Source organism: Dermacentor variabilis, chromosome 5 (assembly GCF_050947875.1).
Source record: "Dermacentor variabilis isolate Ectoservices chromosome 5, ASM5094787v1, whole genome shotgun sequence".
In the NCBI taxonomy this organism is placed as follows: domain Eukaryota; kingdom Metazoa; phylum Arthropoda; class Arachnida; order Ixodida; family Ixodidae; genus Dermacentor; species Dermacentor variabilis.
Genome location: NC_134572.1, coordinates 59,616,330 through 59,639,342, shown reverse-complemented (window position 1 = coordinate 59,639,342; position 23,013 = coordinate 59,616,330). Strand labels below are relative to the sequence as shown.

General features: G+C 44.5%; 1 protein-coding gene across 1 annotated transcript; it reads right to left on the bottom strand.

Moving 5' to 3' along the window:
- Positions 1-14,340: 14,340 nt before the first annotated feature.
- On the bottom strand, positions 14,341-22,662 carry RpS27 (ribosomal protein S27). Its single transcript, XM_075692563.1, has 4 exons — positions 22,528-22,662; positions 22,015-22,123; positions 21,207-21,317; positions 14,341-14,471 (listed from the first exon to the last, which is right to left on the bottom strand). The coding sequence occupies exons 1-4, from the start codon at positions 22,531-22,533 to the stop codon at positions 14,443-14,445; spliced, it is 255 nt and encodes an 84-aa protein (XP_075548678.1). The 5' UTR covers positions 22,534-22,662; the 3' UTR covers positions 14,341-14,442.
- Between the last annotated feature and the right edge of the window lie 351 nt (positions 22,663-23,013).

Sequence of the window (23,013 nt, the reverse complement as noted above, 5' to 3'; positions counted from 1 at the left end):
GGGATAATGGCAACCTGCTGTTCATGATCTGAGAATGCCTGCCAAACGCACCCCAGCCCATTCTTATTCTTCTGATTATCTGAGTCTCATGATCCGGATCCGCGGTCACTACCTGCCTTAAGTAGATGTATTCCCTTACCACTTCCAGTGCCTCGCTACCTATAGTAAATTGCTGCTCTCTTCCGAGACTGCAATATTCCGAGACTGGTAGCGAGGCACTCGAAGCGGTAAGGTAAGCGGAAGGTAAGGTTTGTATTCTTCCAATATTCGGTCATCGACAAGCATGAGTCTGCGCATTGTGAAACAGTACGAGGTCAGTTACGTCAGTATAGAACTCAGTTAGGTCACCAATACAATGTAGTGAAACCTCCAGGCACGGTTTTTAACCATGAGGAAATCATGCCAAAGTCCCGGTGCGAGGAGTAAAATACAGCGACGTGAATTAATCCCTACGCCGACCGCAGGGTAAGGTCTTTCACCCGGAGGCCAAAGTTGACAGATGGAATTAGGCTATAGCTTCTTTACCAGGCATTATTTTTCTTTTTCTTTTCTGACAAGCACATCCTTCTTCTTCCGTCTTCCTCCCGAAAAGCTCGTCTGCCGGTGCAGCAAGCCACGCGCACCGATAAGCGGGTGGGCCGGCAGCCCGCACCAACGCATCGGCGCCGCGCCAGGAGTTGTCGTGTGAGCGCGGCGTGGGGAGAACGCGATCACCATTTCTCTCTCGCATGGCGCGACTCTTCCGATGGCCGGACGCGACGAATTCGCTCCCATCGATCCCCGCTGCGATCGCTGTCCGCTCGAGCCTACGCCGTGATAGCGGCGACTACGGCACAGAAGCGACGGCTCGCAGCAAGAAGCAGACAGCAAGAGGCGAAAGCTTCTCTTGCATTTTACACCTCAGCAGCGTTGTCTTTCCTAATACAAGACTTGCTCCCTCCAATTTTGTCATCTCCGAACCCCAACCCCTTCTCCCAACGTCTCCCGTATGTGACTTTCTTGCCGTCAATAAAGCTGCGTAGGAAGCTTTATCATTAGGCAAGAAAAGGAAGAGAGAGAGAGAGAGAGAAAGAACGGCATCGATACAGAGAGAAACGGAATGCGGGGTCATTTGCGGTCAGGTGGAACTCCAATAGATCCTTCTCTGTCGATATTACTCCTGTAGACGCTGCCTGTAAGCCTTCTTGTGCATTCCGTGATTTGACTGAGTATTAGGTGAGGCAGAGGAGGCCGCGAAATGGCAGTACAGAGTAGCAACATCCGTATCCCATTTCGGTCGTCCTGCCCACGCTGCTGCCTACAGCTGCCTTTGTCGTATAAAGTTGTCGTTTATGTATAACGTAGGACACGGTTGTCGTGACATGAAATGGGTCCCTACTGCGTTGTCTGGACCCTCCCGCATGGTGGCGCTTCCTATGTGCGCTGCCGCTCTATGGCGGCTACGAAGGGAAGAGGCGGCACCGCTACGTGTGTTCGTCATAACGCAACAAATCAGCCCTCGGTGACGCCTATATTCCATTGTTGTATAGGCGAATTCGCTGTAGTGGTCTTCGCTAGAAGCGTTCGCAATACGTATAGCGGATAGGAATTGGGCAGGTACATAAGAAATCCTTCGTTATGCACGTCATTTCGTTGTAGAGGCGATCGCTGAAGAGGCGTTCAACTGTATTTTTCGTTTTTTTTTTATTTCACTGCTCAAGAAATTTCCTCGCAAACTCACATACCTAAGCATTTGTCTACGTTTTTTTTTTTTTTTACATGTCATCTTCCGAACTTTATAGGCACTGAGGAATACAAACGTCTGCTTAGCGGAAGTAAGTACGAAGGTGCGAGATATTAAGCTCAACTGACTTTAATTGAATATGTCATCAGTTGTTTAATTAACTCGTACGCAGGTTCATTGCATAATTTTTTTATTTAAGAAAGACCGTTTTGATATCATAACGTGCACGGCCTGCCTAGAACATCAGTCAAATTCCACTCGAAGTGAAGTGAAGTGAAAGCGACAGTGACATGCTGTTGCTGAATTCCATTCAATGCTATTTATGTCCTCCATTCCTACGCTGAGCTTCTGTTCGTATATGTAAACAAGAGCCAGATGCTGGAGAATTCACTGCGCATAGAACAGTACTGAACATTCAAAGCTTCAGTATTGGATATAGTCGAGAGTGCAATTTCGAACAAAATGATTTTCCAAACGGCTGCCTATTTAGAAGGAGATCAGAGAAGTGTGTTAACGTTCTCGTATGTATACGGCACCTCGCGGTACCACGTCAGTGTAGTTTGAAAAAATTTTAAAGGGAATTTCGGGTTCTTCTACAACTTTTTCTGTCTTTCTGTATTTCTGTCCTTCTTTCTTTTTTCTTGCTGCTATTCTTGCTGCTGCGCTGCTGGGTTGACCGGTGTAGATATAAGTAGTAAGATTATATGTGCGCCGAATGCAAATGCCAGCAAACAGGCTTAGATACACCTGTATGCTGAGCGACAAAGTAGTACCAGTAAGCGCACTCTGTTCTGCGTAAAAATAAAATAAATTCCTGCATAATGCCTCAGCATGTAATTTTGGTTAGTAGATATCTCTCAAGCACACCGGCTTCTTAGAATGAATTAGTACTTTACCTCCAATGGCATTTTAGATTTACACTATCTTCTTTGATCTGGCCATTCGGTACGTATGTGCCACTAAGTACGGGCCCATTCCTGACGAATCCTCAAGAAGGGGCATGTCCTACTGTAACGTAAGAGGTGCAGAATCCTTAAACGTAGCTGTACATGTGTGTTACTTCTCTGTGCGTGCGCCTGTCATCACCAATCGTCCCTCGACAGATATCGTGCATCGCCTACGTCCTCGTGACATAGCGTAGAGGTCTCACGCTACGCATTCACCTGAGCCTGTGTTTGCATTTGATGTATACACAGCTTGTGAGCGCTGTAGTACATAAACATAAAATTTAGAGAGGGGTTAATATAATCAAAAATCGTGAATATGAATCGAATACTAATAGTAAATATCGAATGCCGAATTAAATATCAAATGGTGAAATGCAGACGCAGATGCATATTTACGGTAGCAGGAATATTTACTTCTATATGATCAGGTACCATGCCTGTACTGACAAGTCCAAAAAAGACAGCCGATAATCAAAGACAAAAAAGTTTTAAACGCAAGGGCACTAATTGTCATTAAAGAACTGCACGAATAGCCTGTCAACGCCGTTAGAGCCTGGTTGCAAACACGCTTTCCTTCCAATACTGAATGGCTGCTGTATGGAATAGACTTTTACAAAAAAAAAACGCTAAAAAAATGGCTGCTGAAAAACGATAAAAAATTGGGGGGGGGGGGGGGAGCTGTTGAAGGACTTACGTGCCATAAGGACATGTAAAAAGGCCCGTTGCAAGGAAATCATCACTGGTCATACCATAAAAGATACAAATGCTGCTTGATTTCACTGCCAAAAACACTCAATGACAGAATACAAGCAAAACTCGCATGCTGTCACAAGCTTCCACTGGGAAACGAAAAACAAACTTTGCATCATCCGTCTTGTTTCTGCATTCCTTCAAGATCTTTTGTCGTTGTTTCGCTTCTGATAATTTTCGATAATTTGCTTAGCAGAAAGCCTAAGGCTCACTTGTTAGGAAATATTTGGTTAGTTTTAAATATTCGAAAATATCTGCACAGGCGCTTTTTGAATACGAATACAAATAGCCAGTGCGTAATATTCAATTCATATTCTAAACTTCGAACATTCGCCCAGCCTCTATTATAAAATTGCACGTATTAAACATTTCTTCACCGAAAAGAGAAAGCTTTAATCTCATGAGAATAAAGTTCCGAGATTTGTGTTTTACAAATTAACATAAACATGGCTTGAGATTATATATTCGTTGCATAAAATGACATGAAATTCAATGTTTGGCGGAACCCCGTCTAGAAGCATGAGGAATAAAAGAGGACGCCGACCAAGACCTAAAAAACATTTAGTTAAAAAATTAAGAAGTCGTATCGACTCCTGCGCGGAAGTCTTGTTGAGCTTGCTTATTCACGTTTATTCATAGTAGGATGAAAGTAAACGCATTGTGCGCTTTGCTGCTAGCTGCAGAGGACGTAATACATACCGCTTCACATAGATTCCAGCATGCGCGTTGGACCTGCATATATATATATATATATATATATATATATATAACGTTATTCATTTCACAGTACCACGCGCCTCGCACGAACATTGCGTGACGTCACCAAAATGTAATCCATACCAGTAGCAAAGCCAGACTCAAACATCTAAAGAAAGTAGTACGAAAGGACGGAATATCATGAATATCGTGCTTACGAGGGGGCTGCCCAACTGCGCTGTAACGCTTTTCAATTTTGGGAAGCGAGCTTTATTATAGTAGCTGTATGTGTTCGCCTTCTTTTTTTTTTTTTTATGGTGCACAAGCACGTTAATTTTTCTGTTTTACCAGGTAAGCATCTGAGATGCGAACGAAACAGCGATTATGAGAGGTCAAATTTTTATAATGGCCCAACCATTTCGGAACAAAAGTGTTTGAAGAGGCGCTTGAAGAGAGGAAAAAAAAAACGCATTCAAACGCGGAGTATTGACGCGGGAGATAATCGCTTCTAACGCAATAGAGCATGCACCTGCGCACACGTGAACTCATCTTATCAACCAAGCAGTGAAATAACTCAAACACTGGCTTTTTGCCAAGACACTGCACGTTTGATTCTGCGTTACTTATAATAACAATCGACACTGTTTAACAAGCTAAGTCGGGACGTCTCAATCCTAGCGCAGTAGCTATAAGAGATAATAAATAGCTAATTTAATATGCGATTTCCTTAAGGCAGGTATGTGGCATGCATAAAGCAATTTTCCAAACAGCGTAAGACCTAGAATTTTCTCCTGAAATTTCGGCATGTCGAGCTTTTGCATCCAAACAGAAAGCGGCACTAAATATGTGGCCGTTCTTGGCCAATCCTCCAGAATGGGTCTGTGCCACTGTGACATAAAAAGGGTATGGAATCCTGAAACCTAGCTAGATATATGTCGTATTTATCTGCGCATTCGCCCGTCATCGGCACGAATTAGACGCGTAGGTACGCATATTTCGTCGTGAACGCGCTCTATTCCTCGGCCCAAGAGCCACCCGAGAGTAAAGCACGTCGATCTTTAGCCAAAGTTGTGTGAGTATCGCCCTCGCGTGGTCAGTCAGAGAACCTGCTCTGCGTGTGCTCATATTAGACTAAGACGTCTCTCTGGCGCGCGATTCGAAGCGCTTATACGCAGAGTCACGTAAGCAGAAGGGCTATTCAGACGCTTGTCAGCTACAGGCACGTAGCCAGAATTTTCTTTGAAGGGGGGGGGGGGGGGGGGCTGAAGCATGGTAGCCACCCTTCCCTGTTAAGTTTCGCATGCTTGGTGCATAATCATACAACTATTAGGGTCCTCCGTCTGCCTGAAGGCGTGTACCATCCTTTACTTGCCTGGGGCACGCGTTCGAAGCATATGCGCCTTCGTACATAGGCGACGTGCCAGGCAAAAAGGGAGCAGGGCGCCGGCCGGAAAAACACTGGGGGGGGGGGGGGGGGGGAGGGAGGGTGAAGGGGCTGAAGCCCGGCAGCCGACTCGAGCACTCTCCACTCGCCCCCCCCCCCCCCCCCCCCCCCCTGGCTACGGCACTTATCGGTTATGTTCAGTTTATGGGATGAGAAGCAAACAAAATTATCTACTCAAAAGCAGCGAAAAAGTGGCGAAATATCGCAGGGATTCACTGTCATGTTTTATGTCTATTTAGGATAACTTGCACGATAATTACATTATTGGTATCTAATCCACGTACAGACTACACCACCAGCCTGATCAATGATATCTTGACAGCAGTATCTACGACAACAAGCTATGGGTTGACGCAAGCTATGCGTTACAGAAATGCAAGCAGCACGTCGACGATTGCCCCGCGATGCGTTCTTTCTGTTCCTTGAAACACCGCTAACCAAACATTTCGCACCACGTACTGCAACTATGTGCTTCGGAGAGATGGATAAATATAAAATATTCTCGTCAGCACTGCCACTCAGTGGTTCATTCGTGCTTATTCTTCAAATTAGATACTTTGGCAGACCGAACGGTTCTTGTAAGTACACAGAGTTAATCACACTTGCCTGTAGAGTGGTCCAGAGGCCGGCTTCGAACAGCGCGTGCGCCTGCAGCTACTGGGGTTCCAGACCTATTTGTTGTGCAGAGCACGGGCGGAGCACGCGGGCACGACCGTGCATGGTATTATGGCAGCGTCGGCCTGCACATTTTCTCGCGAAAGATGGTGACCGAATCAGACTCAGTAGGCCGATTCGGTCACCATCTGCATACCCATGGCACATACACTTTCCTTGAAGAAATCGCATGGCCAAATCAGCTATTTATTATCTCTTGGCTAGCGCACTAGCATTAGGACATCGCGAGTTAGTTCATTACTTAGTGTTAATTGTTCTTGTCGATAACGCAGAATCAAACGTGCGCGAAGGCTTCGTACAAGCCAATTACCGAGCTATTCGACTGCTTGGTTCCTAGGATGAGTTCACGTGTGCGTGCATGCATGTACTTTTGCGTTAGATGCGAGTATCTCCTTTCTCGTTACTCCGTGTTTAATTAAACGCGTCATTTCTAGCTCTTCAAGCGCCTAAACGAGTTTTGTTGCGACATGTATAGGCCACTACAAAAATGTTGACCTCTTACGATCGTTATTTCGTTCGCACCGCAGATGTTTAACTGATGAAATAGAACATTAACGTGCGGGTGCATCATAAAAAAAAAGGAAATTAACCCTTAAGACTGCCAAGCAAAGCTTGCTTTCCAAAGTTCAAAAACGCAAAAGCCGAGCTTAGTATACACAGCCCCTTCGTCCGCATAAAACAACTGCACTATTCTCCATTCACTTTTTATTGTGTAATTTCTTAAGGTATTTCATGATAGCTGTGCGAGTGGTATGGGTTGTATTCTTAGTTAAACATTTCGGGGCTTTTCTATTGCCCTTCGCGGGGAGACGACGACAAACATTTCTTTTTTACTTTTCTTTTTTTTTTTTCAAGACGTATCCGTACCTTCTTACCCTTTTGTTTTTAATGTGTGAGCGCCCGGCTGCGGACTGTAGCGCGGTCATTCAGGGCCTCCAAGATGCAAGGCGCTGCGCGACGCAACACGCGCAAATCTGGGACGCCGTGAGCCACTTCGATGCACTGGTCTCGGCGTGACCTGCACCACACGCTCTGGTGCTCATAACCACGCTATTACGAGCCGGCCTTCTTGCGATTCATTTATAAGTGCCTCTTTAGCGCACAAATTAAGAAGAAACTGTTTACCCACGTACATCGAGGCCATTCTGTATTTCAACTCACAGTGCGAATGTCTTATGCCCATGTCAATTTGCTTAAGTTCGCGAACACTTCATCGAGATGAAGCCACCTTGAACGCAAGCATACACACCGCAGCACCCATGGCACGGGAATGCAAGAGTTCTCGAAAGTATTCGCAGTCTACTAAAGAAAGCAAATAAAATTACGTCAAAGTCATTGCAAGCCACTCGCTCACAGAAGCAAAAGTGACAAACAGCCCGATTTCGGGGCACAAATATTTTTAAGCAGAGGCTTAATTAAGGAAACTACAGTACAAAAGCGCGTATGTCATGGTCTGATACACAAGTTGCGGCAGACATTAAGATATCATTTTTGTGGACCGCGGCTGTCACACCCAATGTTCCGCGTCTTTTCCAGCCGTCGATGACAAGTGAAGAGTCTGCGCAAGGCTTTTAACAGCAGGCGACTGTTTGTGCGATTAAGCTTCCGTTCGACTTGTCACCTGAGGCGTACACCGCGTGTGTTGACATTTCATCGTTTTTCACAATTTTCTCACGTTTGCTACCTCTTATCGTCGCAGTCGCTCCCTTCGCTGCAAACATATGGCTTTATTTTCTGCCTTTCGGCCTCGAAGAACACCATCGTTTAACCGAATGTCGCACGTCGCTTGTTTTCCCGTTTAGAGGTTGCTTCCCCGTTGCGCCAAAAGCAATGTGGGGCTGCATCCACCCCGGGAATAAAAAATTGTTTCGCGTTGCGGTGATAACAGATGTGTGCTTTATTATTATGTTTTTATTTATTAAGTTATTATTCTTGCTGCTAGCTTTCTTTTTAAAAAGGTGTGCGTGTGAAGGGGCGACTGGGCTATACAGTGAAGAAAAACAGCGATGGGAAAGGTATTTATACGTCGCAAGGTTCCGCGAGATTTTTCTTTAAGAATATGTGTATATATTAAAAAAAAATATGGACTACCTTGCTAGTTGACAGAAGGAAAAATAACAGTGGATGAAATTGAAAGCAGAGAAGAAGCAGACGTGGGCTAAACCTGCTCGTGACATGCCAGCAAAACCGCGAACGGCCATTTTCCGCCGGATTAAACTGCCGAGCAAAACGTAAAACAGCCAGTGAGAGGTAGGAATGCTTTTGTTCACTCAAAGAAGCAGAGGTAACGAATGTGGTGAAGCCTTTCAGAAAATGAAGTGGCAAGTGACGTGTGTACACAAAGACACAACAAAAACGAAAGAAAAAATATGCTTGGATCAAACCGGCTGTAGTAGACGCTACTTTCAATAACTCGGGCGTATTTAAAGGCGCGAAAAGCCGAATACAATTAGTAAAAATATCATGAATTAGCAGCGCGCAGGATCTCTCGACTGCTCTATTCTCAATCTTATTACTAGTGTGTATGCATGCGGTTGCGCATGCGTGAACTTTTGCGTGTGTGTTCGCATGCTACGCGCGCGTACTTGCGTTTTTCACAAGGAAGCTGTTCGTTTTTTTCTTTTTTTTTTTTTTTTCTCTAAGGCGAAGCTGTTTCTGCGGCTATAGATGCGTTTGAAAACGTTATAAGGGGGTTTGTGCGGTGGTCTGGGAGAACTAGATCATTCATCTAGTTTACAAGTGCGTAAAATAGAAACAGGCCAGGGGGGAGGGGAGGAGAAGGCGTTAGTGGTGATGTGCAGACTAATTTCTCAGCGCGTAGCTCAATTATGGGTTAAATGAAAATTGCTGTGCGCTCGCTTTTTCTGCCTGTTTAGAGGCAGAACCTGCCTTTCCGTCTTTTGTCCGCATTTGGGCTGTGCACATCATCATGGATTACCAAACAATCGGCGTGTTTCTTGATTTCTCGGACAAGGTCGTCGAAGTCTGAAAGGTGGTCTCTGGGAGTGCCGTACATACTCGTTATACGAAGACGCTCCTGAGCGATTTCCTCTCCGGTACAATTTCTATGAAGGTGTGTTCGATCGGTGTGTTGACCGGTTCCGATTCCTGCACAGTGAGATTCATCTTGGTGAGAATTGCCGTGCGTTTTGTATGTACGTGGGCGTTGTAACCTTGTAGCCGGATGTTTTGTGCATACGTTTTTTGCAGCGCTATGCGATCGGGTGGATCTTGTTTGACAAATTATTGTAAGGTAGCGTGCCGTGGGCAATAGGAATTACAGTTCCGCTGCCATATGCGGAGAGTCGAGAGCGCATTTGTAGTCCTGTGATTAGGGACCGCTATCTTCGATTGGTTCTGTTCCCTGCCGGCGCTCGCGGGTAGCTGAAACTGAAAGAGAGGTACTTCGGCCGTTTGGCTCGCGCCCGATTTCTGTCGCGCTGAATGTCATTTAGTGACGTGTTGAGGTGCTGTTTTATTACGCAGATCTTCTTCTCGTGGGCTATGAATTTGTTTTGCTGCGCTGCAAGTCTTGGCGTCTAGCGTCTAGCGTGCCAATCTTATTGGCTATACTTGCGGCGAAATCTGCTATTGCTGCCTGGACGATTTTCTCAACTGTGGCGTGGGTGCTTTTCACGAGTTTCTTGGAGGATTTGAAATCTTGCGTCAACTACGCATGCATTCCAGATCTGCGTTGGAAAGTGAGGGTCGCGGCTGGGCAGTGTTCTCTTGGACTTTCGTACATCTCTGTTGCAGCTTGTCAATGAAATTAATTTGCTCCTCGCACTTCTGAAGGAACCTGTTTATGCTGTCTTGCTGTTTCTGCTGGCATTGTATCAGCTCGTCGACGAGTGCCTGTTGGGTTTGTAGTTGACTGTTTTGATTATGCAACGTGTTTTATCGGATTTTCGAGAGCCTGAAGTGCCGCAGTTTCGGCCAACAAGAATTTGGTGCTCCTCGTGGGTTTCGATACACTCGATCCACTTACCACATCCGAGTGCGAGCGTCATCGGGAGGGCGATCTAGATCTACTTCGTTTGGGGATGCTGCCACCACTGCTGCTTAAGCTGCAGTGGTTGAGCTTCCCTATTCCGGGAATTCTTCGCCGCCTGAGCTCCAGCGACTGTCTCTCACTTTCAGCCTGTCCATGCGTTGCTGTCGTACGTTGAATGGCGGCGGGTTTGGTTTCAGTCTTTTCTTGCAATCTTTGCTTGCGGTTTCATGCCCTTCTCCGCATAACTTACATGCGGGTTTGCACTCGTGGTCGGGTAGTTGATCGGTCTTGCCACATTTAGAGCAGAAGGCTGCCAATAGTCTTGGTGCATTAGGTGGAATGCAAAAAATAATCCAAGTATTTAAGCGACGGCAAACATTGCCTTGGTTCTGCATAGCTATGTACCATTCGCATATTTTTGTATCTTGGTGCACGATATTTGGGACACCCTTTGTGCATGTGTGTAGCAAGTTTCAGCGAACTTACAAAATTTTTTAAAGGCTGCCTGTGACAGCATATTTCTAGTTCATGAGCTGCATGCCCGCCATGAAGAGGCGGGCATGCAAAAAAATTTAAATGCATAATAAACTTATTAAGAAAATGTCACTAATTAAGGTTTTAGCTAATTACATTATGGCCCATATTACATTTTACAAATTCTAGCCTTGGAGTTCACAAGGCGGATCCACTTGAACGAATTCTCAGGATGACACATTTCGAGATATTAGTTCCTGAACTATGCATTTGCTTTCCAGTTACTTTCTTAACAGAACGTCATTTACGCATTAAAGTAACTGAGTGGGCATCATCTTTCAATATGTACCCACCCCTCATGTAATGTCCCGTTTTGGGACCTTTGAGGTGTAATAAATAACGTATTTATGTGCTGCATGTTTCTCTCACTCTCTCTCTCTCTCTGCGTGTGTGTGTGTGTGTGTGTGAAATTAAAGTACTGCTATACAGTAGAGTGGCTGTTTGCACACACTTAACAGTCAAGATAATGAATAATGAATATTTTCCACAAAAGTATATTTTTCTTCTTGCTTTGTTTTAAGTAGGCTGAACCTACTGTCAATACGTTGGCAGGTCTGCATTCTTTCAAAAAAGAACGATTTATATGGCATGTGAAATGTCAGAACGAGAGAACAACCATGGGTCAATTTGCAGAAAATGGCGTCAAAAACCGTGGTGATGGCACATTAGTGCGACGCTAGTTTTCAAAGCACATCCTGGTCTTTCGGTCATTTTAGCACAATAAAGTTCTTGAAACTTTTGGTTTAGTATTTCAGCTTACAAAATGCAATGTAACCCCTACTTTGTTTGGAATTCGGAACTATTCGGAATTCTGCAGACTGTAAAAATGTGTTGAGCCTCATTTTAAATGGCTGCTTTGCTTTATAGACGCATAGCTCATAAATATTACTGGAGAAAACAATAGCCAAATCTAGCTATCTGGAGCATAGCTGGACCCAGGCACGTACCCAAGGGGGACGGAGCGGTGCCTGCCCCCCCCTCCCCCGAAATTAAGCGGCATACCCCCTCCCCCCCCCCCCCTTCCCCGCGCCGCCACTCATCACACATTCCTAAAGCGCCGCCAAATCAATCTTAAGAGTTGACAGCTATCCGGCGGTCAACACTTTGCTGACTCTTACACTCCTTTTGGATGGCGGTAGTTATCGGCATCTCCTGGGATGTGAAGGCCGCTTTCCTCATCGATTCGCTGCCCGCGCGATTAACTCTGACCAGTGTGCTCGTGGAACGAGTTGCAGCCGGAGACAACGCCGGTTGCGTTGCCAACAATGGCAGTCGCATGCTTGGTTGCTTAAGGCACAATTTCTCTATGGCACCATACTCATTAAAACTTTTACTCTATAAATAGCTCGTACGCCCAAAACTGGAATATGCACGCTTGGTGTGGGGTCCCGGTCTCGAGTGTTTCATTCAAACTTTGGAATCGGTGCAATATCGCATGGCAAGATTCATACTTCACTACTTTTTTTTTTTTTCAGTTTCAGTTTCAGTTTATTGAGCGTTTGAAATGTTTTACAGAAGCAACTCTAGGAGGTCCCATAGTCAAAGACTGAGGAGGGACCTCCACTACACACTAGATATACTCTCGTATATCTAGTGTGTCCACAATTAACGCCACTTTGTACCTTTCTCTTCTTTCCTTATGAAGGAAAGTGTCTCGGTCATCACCCTTTCACAAAATTTATCATCGCCATCTTAAATAAGCCTTATCTGAGCCAGAATACATTTTATCCCGTAGAGATCACCTTCATAATGAAGGCGTCCAGTTTTCTCGAACTCATATTTTTATTCATTAATTCCTAAGACAAGTAACAATTGAAACCGCCTCCCCCCCCCCCTCAATTGCCGCAATTACCGACACAGTGTTTAAGTCTCCCATTGAGGTTATTGTTTATTTTCAGTAATCTGCATTTTGCTGCAACATGGTCAACTGTTGTTTCTATTCTTGTTTTCTTTATTGCCGCATTTCTGTGTCAATAAATTTGTTTTTCATGCATTCCACTCCCTTCTATAATACCCACGGGCCCTGAAGGTATTTAAATAAATAAATAAATTAAACGTTTCCTTTTGCTTCATTGTTTCCTCGAGTGATGGCTTGGCGCGACCCTGGCATACCCTCCGAGCCATGTACCCCTTATAAAGGTGAGATAAGGTGGAAAATAATATCACGAGAAACAACGTCCATGATCAAACCCTGCAATAACCGTTAAACTCATAAGGAATGTGAATGTCACCCGTTACCTCGTCTCGTTTTTCGCCAATTGTACAGCAGTTTTCATGCAAAATTGGCAACTGGAAACAAGAGTCGCAAGGAGTTCAGAAATTAAGCGATCTACTAAGGGAGAGAGCCGAAGCAATAGCCAAACAGGGAGAGAGAGAGAGAGAGAGAACTAAACTTTTATTTTCTGAAACGGTAATCCGAGTCAGAACCCGGTTCACCCTAAGTGGGAGGATTCCTTATTCCAAGAACCCTCTGGCTTGGCCAGGAAGGAAAAACGAAAATTCACAAATTTACAATTTGCTTGTGAAACTATTTATGAACCAACATATATTTATTTAAAAAGATAAAGGAAACACCGCCTGAAGTGGAGGAGGATTCTATGTGTTTTGAATGACGCTTCCACCGTTATGTCTAACCGCCTGACGTAGCCACATCTGAGCTATATGCTCACGTGTTTTTCTAACCTTCCGCGGTGGGCGGAAGAACCGCAGCGTCCTGCTCTCTACGCGGTTGCACGGAACTGGCAGCCACGCATCGTTACGCTGCATCGCTTATAACAATAAGAGTCGGTTTTGGCACTAAACTTGGCAGAGCAATAAATTGGGGATCCAAAAGAAGTGCGATCGTTACGCAAATATGTATTTCTCGGCATTTCTCCAGGGCTAATTAAAGAAACGCTACTAGAAATCTTTGTTACACTTTCGCCTGTTTACTTGTTCTTCCTGCGCGAGTCCATTTGATGTACTTCCTTGTCAAACAAAGGAGATTGTCTGCTTCACAGGCGTACACCTGTAAGATACATCTTATTTCTCTTAAGCGAGTTTATGCGTTTTTATGGCGAACGGTGGGCATTATTCACATTTACAATAGTAAAGGCATCCCCCGCCTCTCCCCCTCGATAAAGAATCCTGTGGGTACGTGCCCGTCTAGACGCCAAAAGACGTTAAAATGCACATCATTGTAACCTGGTGCAAAATCTTCAGGGAAATGTCACGAGTCTACTGCCACGCTTCTGCACAAGTGTGATACAGCGTACTTTAAAATTCCTTTTTAATCTGCCACAGAAATATGCAAACTATCGAGATAAGCCTGAGGAGCAATCTATAAACAAACCATGGAGCCAAGGGCATTTTGATCCCAGAGCGTTTAAACTAAGCCAACGGCAGCCTTGTCCTGAAGTGTGAACTGCTCACACTTAAACATTTCAGCTACTATAGTGCCCACTCAGGCTGCCACACTTCAGTACAAAGGAGAAAAGTGCTGTTAGCTCTTTTCATTCAGCTCAGTGGATTTAGCATTCCAACTGAAAGGAAGACTTCATGCAAGACCTACTACTGTTGACATTAAAACAAATTTAAGTGTAAACAAAAGAGCAGTTTATTGGAAACACAATGTAAGCACAGCAGCTTGGATGTGGTACTGGACCATTTTATTTCCCTTTTTACAGCCAAATGGTAGGTCCTAGTGCTGTTTTTTCCTGAACGAGCATCCTGCAAAAAGAAGAAAGAAGTTATAAAGCACTATGGATCAACACACCTGTTAACTGCAGTCAAATATCATGCACAATATTTCAGTGAATATATCCCATGATATATACAAAAAATCTCCAATGCCGTAGAAAGCAGTAGCATCACCTTCAGTAGTGTTGGTGTAGGCAAGGCACATGGCCATCCACCACTGTATACAACCCCAAATGAAGTTGCAGGCATACTTAGTACATGTCACAAACATGAATACTGCTGAGAAAGCATTAAAGAGACACTAAAGAGAAACTATTAGCCTAATCAAACATTCCTAGAAAACTATTTGTGTTAATTTCAACAGAATAGGTTGAGATTAGCAAAAAAAATAATGCAGTTCGCCATTTTGCATTTTACGACAGAAAACCAGCACTGATATGTCAGTGACATCACGGATTTCAAATTGTTTTCTACTTGCACCATTGTGGCTCAGTAAAATTCCTTGAAATTTGCAGACTTCAGTTTGTCAAAATCCATGATGCCACAGCAAGCTGGTGTGGGATGGATGGATATGAGCATCCCCTTTGGATCGGGGCGGTGGTTCGCTCCACCAAGCTCTTGCTATTATACTGCCTAATGTCCTCCTGGGTAAAAAAAAAACAAAAAAAAACATGAAGAATTCCCATAACCAAATTCTCTGACCCCGTATTGCGAACTTTGTTTTTGTGCTTCTCCGTTTTTTTTCGTCACCCTACCTTTTTTTTTTTTCAATCGCCTCTTGCTAATCTCTAGTGCGGACATGTTTACTGCTGAACCCAAGGGCTTCAAGGAGGCGAGTGGTGCCTAAATCGACTGCTGGGCAGATATCTTCACATTGTATTAAGCATGCTACATCGTTTCCCCAGCTTTTCGCAGCAAGCACATGCAGCTTCCTTCTTATGTCTCACTTTATAGGTGCGTGTTCTAAGGCATCCTGATCTCGCTTCGAAAAGTAATGAGCTTCCCTTTAAGTTATCATACATTGTTTCTTTCCTGATTTCGTTTTTTCCTTTTAAATAGTTACTCATGGCAGGTTTTTTTTCTATTGCCGCCACCCATGAGATTGTTTCAGCCTCTCCGACTTTCCGCTTGATGTTCTTTGTTGCCGTGTTGCTCACCCTACAGGTCACATACTTGCTGGCTAAGCTTCCTAGTTCTTTTCTTCTCCTGAGAATGAATGTTTTTAGTGTACAAATACTTCAAACACTCTCCCAGCCCATTTACTTTTTCCCATATTCCTCAGTCGTTCTTCAAAATCAATTTTACTGTGAGCTTCCCTCACTTCAAAACTTGCCCAGCCAATATCACCTTGCACAGCTTCATTTGTAGTCTACCTATGAGTGCCCAATACCAGGCGTCCCACTGACCTTTTGGTTGGCACAGAGTCCTGACTGTACCCCTGATTTTAAGCAATCAACCGCATTTCCAAAAGTATGTCCTGGAACCATTACACCTTTCCACATGCCCCTGAGCAGCTTATACCTATTGTATCCCCATAGCGCTGTTTCATTATGGCTGCATTTCTCTTCCCCTTTACTGTTACCATTCCTTCCTGTGATTCCATATATCTATTGCCTTCGTTTATCCATATACCAAGGTATGTATATTATTTTACCCGAAGTATTTCCTGGCCCTGTATTGCCACTGTCTGTTCACTACGGATGGATGGATGGAAGGTAGGAGCGTGCCCTTTGAAACGGGGCGATGGCAGTTGCCACCATGCTCAGATTTTTATTTTTATCTGTGCTGTGCGTTATTGAATTTCTCGATTTTCTTTAAATACGTCTTCCTACCCTCTTAACCTTATGTCACCTCTCTGCTTTTGTGCCACCAATCCTCCAATCGCCTTTTGCTAATTTCCACCGCATATTTATTTACATGACTATTATTATCTCTGAACCCTAGGGACTCAGGAAGGGTGACTGTGGCCGCATCGACATCGGGCTTGATACCATCACATTTTAGTATGAGGTGTTCCATTGTTTCTACATATTTACCACACACAGTACATGTGTCTACTTCTTCGTTAAATTTCTTTTTATAGCTCCGCGTTCTAAGACATCCTGATCTAGCTTCAAAGAGTAGGGCACTGCCTCTTGAGTTATCATAAAACGCTTCCTTCCTGAACTGCTGTTTCCAGTATCGATATAGTTCCACACTATGCTTCTTTTCCATTGAATTTATACAATTTTTGCCTTCCGCGTTTTTAACCTGTCGTTTAATGCTCTGTCTTTCTTCGTCCTCGTGTCTGGCATACTTACTGGTTAGCTTCCTAGTTCTTTTCCGCCATTGTGAGTCAACGCTCTTTCTGTATAGGTATTTAAACACCTTAGCTGCCCACCTGTTATCGTCCAATTTCCTCAGATGTTTTTCGTATAGGATTTTACTCTGAGCTTCCCGTGCTTTGAACGATGCCCAGCCCATGTCCCCCTGTACTGCTTCGTTTGCGGTTTTCCCGTGGGCACCTAGTGCTAACCTTCCCACAGCTCTCTGATTTACTTCTAGTCTTGACTGAACCTCTGCCCTTAAACACAGGACCGCATTCCCGAAAGTAAGCCCTGGCACCATTACTGTCTTCCAAATACCTCTCAGTACCTCATACCTGTTGTACCCCCACAATGCCCCCACAAGCGCCACCTGTCTCAATCTTGTGCCTTTTTTTGACCCAGATGACAGTGCGACGATAAAAACCATCGTCGCACATCAGTAACCAGCGTGCTACTTTGACCAGGCTACCAACAAACAAGCTGGTGGCCATTACATGTTCCCAGCGCACGCAATCGCTTCTGGCACTTGGTTGTTTTTGTAAACAAGAATAGCAGTGCCCAAGCAAGTGTAACGTGGTGATATTTTATGCAATTTTAGTGCAAAGCAATCAGATTTGAACATATTTTGGAGCCTGCTAGCCTTGCTCGAGTAGGTAATATGCGGGGTTACGTTCTCGCAAATTTTGTTAAAGCGTCGTCTCGTTGTCGAGGGGTACGAAATGCATTCAATCCTATGGGCATTCGCCGCGATACAAAAATATATTTTTGGCAGAATTTCGTTATCATGGGATTCAACTAATTGCAGTAGTTACTATTGGTCACACTACGCAATGCATAAGGCACGTACGCAAAACATGATATACCTATGTAAAATAGCACTCACTGAAACCCACAGCAAATCATAGGGTGGCATACCCACGAGTACATGGATCGGCTCCCCACATTCATGTCACAAGAAACAGCGTTAGTGCATGACGTTAGGCCATTCAATGTGAGAATGAAAAAAAAAAAAAAAGCCAGTGACCGATTTTAAACAGACTTGGAACACGAGTCATGGACGGCGAATGCGAGTGCCCTCGAGCATGAATAGGCGGCTATGAACACAAGTGCTAACGAGTGTGCATGCAATACAGCCTGCGAAAATACTCAAGTATGAATGAGTATCCATTTATTCTGCCGACAAACGCTTTACATTTATTCCACGCTACTTACAAGTAGTCATTTACTGCCCAAAATGATGTTTCCAATTACTGGGTAGCTAAGAAAAGCAAGACCAAGCACAATGCTGTTTCGGGCAACTACAGCAATGTTCATTCTGGCTGCATCACCATTAGGAAAAACAAGGATTAAGACTAGTAGCAAAAAGGACTGCATGTTTGACATAACTCACGTTTCATTTGTTTTTTCCATTTTAGCTGGGAGGGTCAACTAACGTGGCTTAACAGCAAGCTCTCTTTTGCCCCAGAAAACTTTAATATATGTAGAAGTTTTCCTGGCATTATGCCAACAAAATAGGCCGTAAATGCTTTAGTGTATTTTACTCAACTTCCAAGACTTGGCCCGATCACTAATGTGGCCTTTTCAAAAATGATTTTGCTCAATACAGTACAGGTGACATAAAATGAGTGAGCATAACCACTATTATTGCATATATCTCGTAGAGGAGGTCTGAAACTAGCACTTCAATGCACAATTACACTCGAACCTCGCTATAACGAAGTTGAAGGGACAGGTGAAATTACTCCATTATATCCACTGCCATTAACTGCAACGAGCAGCCCGTGACAATACAGCCCTCCACTGTGGGATCTAGGCAAGCGAACTTCGGCTCAAGGCCTCCGAGAATGCACCGGTGCCAATGCAATCTCAGAGGACACGCCCAGCTGCCAGCCCACGAGGTGCACCACAGGGAGAGGTAGAAGTGAATGCAAGGCCTGGGCATGATCCCCGAGATCACGCTGGGGAGGTCTCTAACGCCAGGTGCAGCTTCGCCTGCTGGCACGGCGCAGTAGAACTGTATGTGCTAACCTTTCACACCCGGAAAAACACTTATGTTGCACGTATTGAGGAAAAGAAAGCTGTATCGGGAGTTTCCATGCCGCTCTGCAATTTTCTCATTGACACTCTTTATCTAAATATATTTGAGAATTAAGGACTGCTTATCTAATTAGGTGGAAGATTGTTAATTGTATTTGCGACATCTCCAGTGACGGCGACCTGAAGGAAGACTGGGTCACTGAACACAGATGATATCGTGTCAAACACTGATGTTTTAGTGCACATGAACAAACTCCGCACTTTCACCGCTCGGTGCAATGACGTACCCAATGAGGCATTGCACAAAGTGGAAGATGTAGATGCATTCCTAATCGGTAGTGCGTGCTGCACATGCCAGGGGAAAATCACCAGAGTTCTTCAAATAAAGCAGCTTTGAAGCGAGTGAAACATTTTTATTTGAGAGTATGCTTGTCTGCACACGCACCTACTGCCAAGGTACAGCACTTTAATTCCTAGGTTTGTCCACTGGGTTATAACCACAAGTTTTTGGCAGTCCACATGTGATTCGTTATATCGAAATTTAACCATCTATCTACAGGCTACAGGTTAACATAATCCAACTTTTGAAAGGGAATTAGTCAACGCCAATGTGAAAAGTACTGCCACTATCACCAGCTGAAACACTATCGCTCAAGCTCTTAATGTCTTTCTTCGTGACGGTGATGGGTAGCTTTAAGTGATTAGTCTACGTAAATCAAAACCTCACTGCATTTTCGCACTATGTAAATGTCTATATTGCATGTAAAGACCTACTGCCATTAGTCTCCCACTATTTTATGTTATCAGATGACAACTAAATCTTAAATTTAGAGAGTTTAGGGAACTCACTGAATGTGTTTCATAAAGGGCATACCTGCCAACTTGTACACCTCAAAACTCCAGAGATTCACCGAGCGGGGGGATGAGAACTACCACAATGATGATGGGGGGGGGGGGACATTTCTTCCTAATCACAGCAATGTCATAAACAGCGCTGAGTGGCTGCCAGTATAGTTATTTGACATTTCAGTGCTCGTACTGCGATGCGCATGTCTATAAGTTAGTAACGAGTCCTATGTCTCGTGACAGCGGTCACTCTTCACTTTTAATATGCTTCATCACATAGAATGACTGCATTGCAACAAAACGGGTCCAAGGGAACCAGCCATCATGCAACACATATCGATGACCTTTGCCCCCTGCACACTCCTCGCCACATGTCTGAATTTTCAGCGAACTGAGTTAGGTCTACACAGCCAGCACATAGATGGCTTGGATTAAAATTGGACTTCAGCTAGTTATCTTGGGCACAATGGTAATTACGATGCAAATGTGCAGCATGCTGGGGTCTCTTAGGGAGTTATTTTCTCATGGTGGGGTTGGGGTAGGTTTTTGGGAGATTTATGGCCGTGCCCCTATGACCAGGAGGACTGGTCAAAGTGCAGGAGTCTCCTGGACCCATCAGCAGAGTTGGTGGGTATGCAAATGCACACTCGCCAGCAAAAGGCCATAGGAGATTGCGCACGTCCTGCACTTTGTGACAATGCACGAAACGCATCGAGCTGCACGACGGGTCAACGCAAAGTGCCCCTGTGGTCGCGCCATTGCATTATTGTAAGCAGATTATTCCAACGAAGCACGCCGCAGAGCAAAACAAGGTGTTTTCCTCATACCACTGCCATTGTAAAAAGCAACTGATTTGATTATCACCGCTAACATTTTCTTTTTTCTCTCCTCGGATATTTGGCACAGGCATGTTGCAATACCGGTGATAACAACCGGGCATAGTATGGAGCAGCATTTTCTCCACACTGCATTTTGGCACAGCTTTACCATTACTATCTATAACACAGAGGATTCACTCTGACCATTTAGTGCAAATTCAAACACATCATCACGGCTGTTCCATGTGAAAGCATTATTTTGCTGTGGAGCACCAATCTAATGGCACTCAGTGTATCAGATGGCATTAGATATAGGGCTGTATTCTGAGAAGATCCACTTCAGCGATACTATCACCTTGGCGGTAGTTCGCTGTGTAGCACATGCGGACTAGCTGGTTGAGCAAAATTGGATGAGCTATGTCATTCAATTTTGCTAAAACAACCAGTTGGCATGCGCCTGACAGTGAACTATCGCTGAGGTGATAGTATCGCCGAAGTGGATCGTTTGAGAATAAGGCCCATAAATAAAATTTTAACTTTTTTCTCGTGGCACAGTATAGGCACGACAAATCAACGAATTCACAATGAACATCTCTGTTCGACAGTAAATGTTTGAAATGCATAAGGTGCAAGCTCCCTTATCTATAAGAAAAATTTCTGTCATAACAAAGGTCTTACTTTCGAAGTAGTGCACTGGTCTACTACCAACAGTGCTGATAATAACACCACTGGCCTCTAAAGGGCCATGCAATGCTTACCTTCAGTTAGCCTAGCCCGACCTCCTGTTGGCTGGCAAAGAACTGTGGAGCATCCAACACACAGTACTACTGTCTGGGCATGGCTGAACACTGTAGTGATCTTGTAGCATCCTGCAAATGAAAAACACGAGGTCAAATTTTGCGAGTACATGCGTTACTGAAACCACACCGCGAAATGTTGGCATTTCAGCAACGCCGTCACCACCTATTTTCACCGGCGCCACTATCGCAGCCATTACGAGCGATCGCAAATATACAAACTCAATAAAACTAACCTTACGTTTAACATGCGGTCAGACGGGTAACGCCAACGTAGCCCCTAGCATACCATCATGCACATTACATTCACACATTTCTTTCCACACAAGTGGAACATCTCACGCGAATCCGCCAAGCCCATCTGAATGTCTCTGATCGTTACCATTCTCCTGGTTCGGGTCAAACCGATCGTGAGGCCTCCGATCATTTGCACTCACTTAAGCGATCGCTGCTGCTTCAGCCACATGTTGTGGAGACTCAAAACTTGAACGTAGTTTAGCGAGGCATTTAACACGCACATATGCACATGCTTGTACTGTCGTGACATGTTGGGCACATGGTTACTCCTTCGCATTCAATAGGGCTATCGTGATTGCTTCAGATTGTGTCGTGCACATTTCAAAGCCTTCAAAATGTTGAGCCCAATCGAACTGCAGGCGGCAAAAGAAGCATGAGGCAATTTCCCGTCCGCTGACGTGCATCGACATGTCATTGCTTTTGACTACATCGTCGCAGCCGTTTGACAAAACCGCCACAGGATCGCACGTACCGGGGCATTTAACGTCCATGAAGAATGACTTCGGATGCTGGACCAACCGCTTTAGCTTGCACTTCCTGCGCTCCTCCTCAGGCGAGGGATTCAGCAAGTCCTTAGCGAGCTGAAAGGAAACAAAACAACAAAACATGAGCTGGCTCCAACGGCACTGCGACACCATCTGCGTATTCCGGAGCTCAAGTCGACAGGTAAGTGCTTCTTGTAGCTTCTACGAGCACAACAACGTTGACGAAATGTGGATCCTCAGAGCGCGTAGACAACGAATGCGTCGTAACGCTTTTCGTCCGTAGGCGACATGGCCGGTACACGTTCAGGCAAGTCCGCGCCGCATTTAGGCTTAAGAGCAGCAACGTGACCACAAAGCAAGTCAAATAGCGACATTTCACCACATAAGACTCGCGCAACAGGCAGCTTAAGCAGCACTCGCTTTACTGAGCGAATGCGATGCCGACTTCAATAACCACGAACTAACACAAGAATTAGTTATTACATTGACACGACACTCACAGGCATGATTGCCGACTCGAGTACACACGGCGAAAGGGATGAGGGACGGGGCAAATTATTTACGCGAAGGGGCTTGATTGAATCACGATGCCGTTTGCGGTCTCTAGTGGAGTTTTTGGTTTCGGTCGTCGTCCTACAGGTATTTACGTTTCTGAAGGCTCAACAAGCTAGTCAAAGTTTTACCGCCCAGAATGTATTTCGTACAATGAGCTGTAGGTGGAATTTTCTTTTTATTTTGCTAACTAGATCGGGTCGATTCACACCGTGCACTGTTTTTCACTGATCACTAATATCACGCATCTTGAGCACCAACAGTAACTTAAACACCACTGTGACGTTGAAATATTATTTATGCGTCTGATTCTTTAATTCATTAATAGAAATATAGAGATAATTTGCAATGTTCATGCTTTTAGCGTAAAAAGTTCATATTTAAACTTTTTTTTTCTTTACGATATTTGTTGCGTTGACATTTTCGGAAGTGAC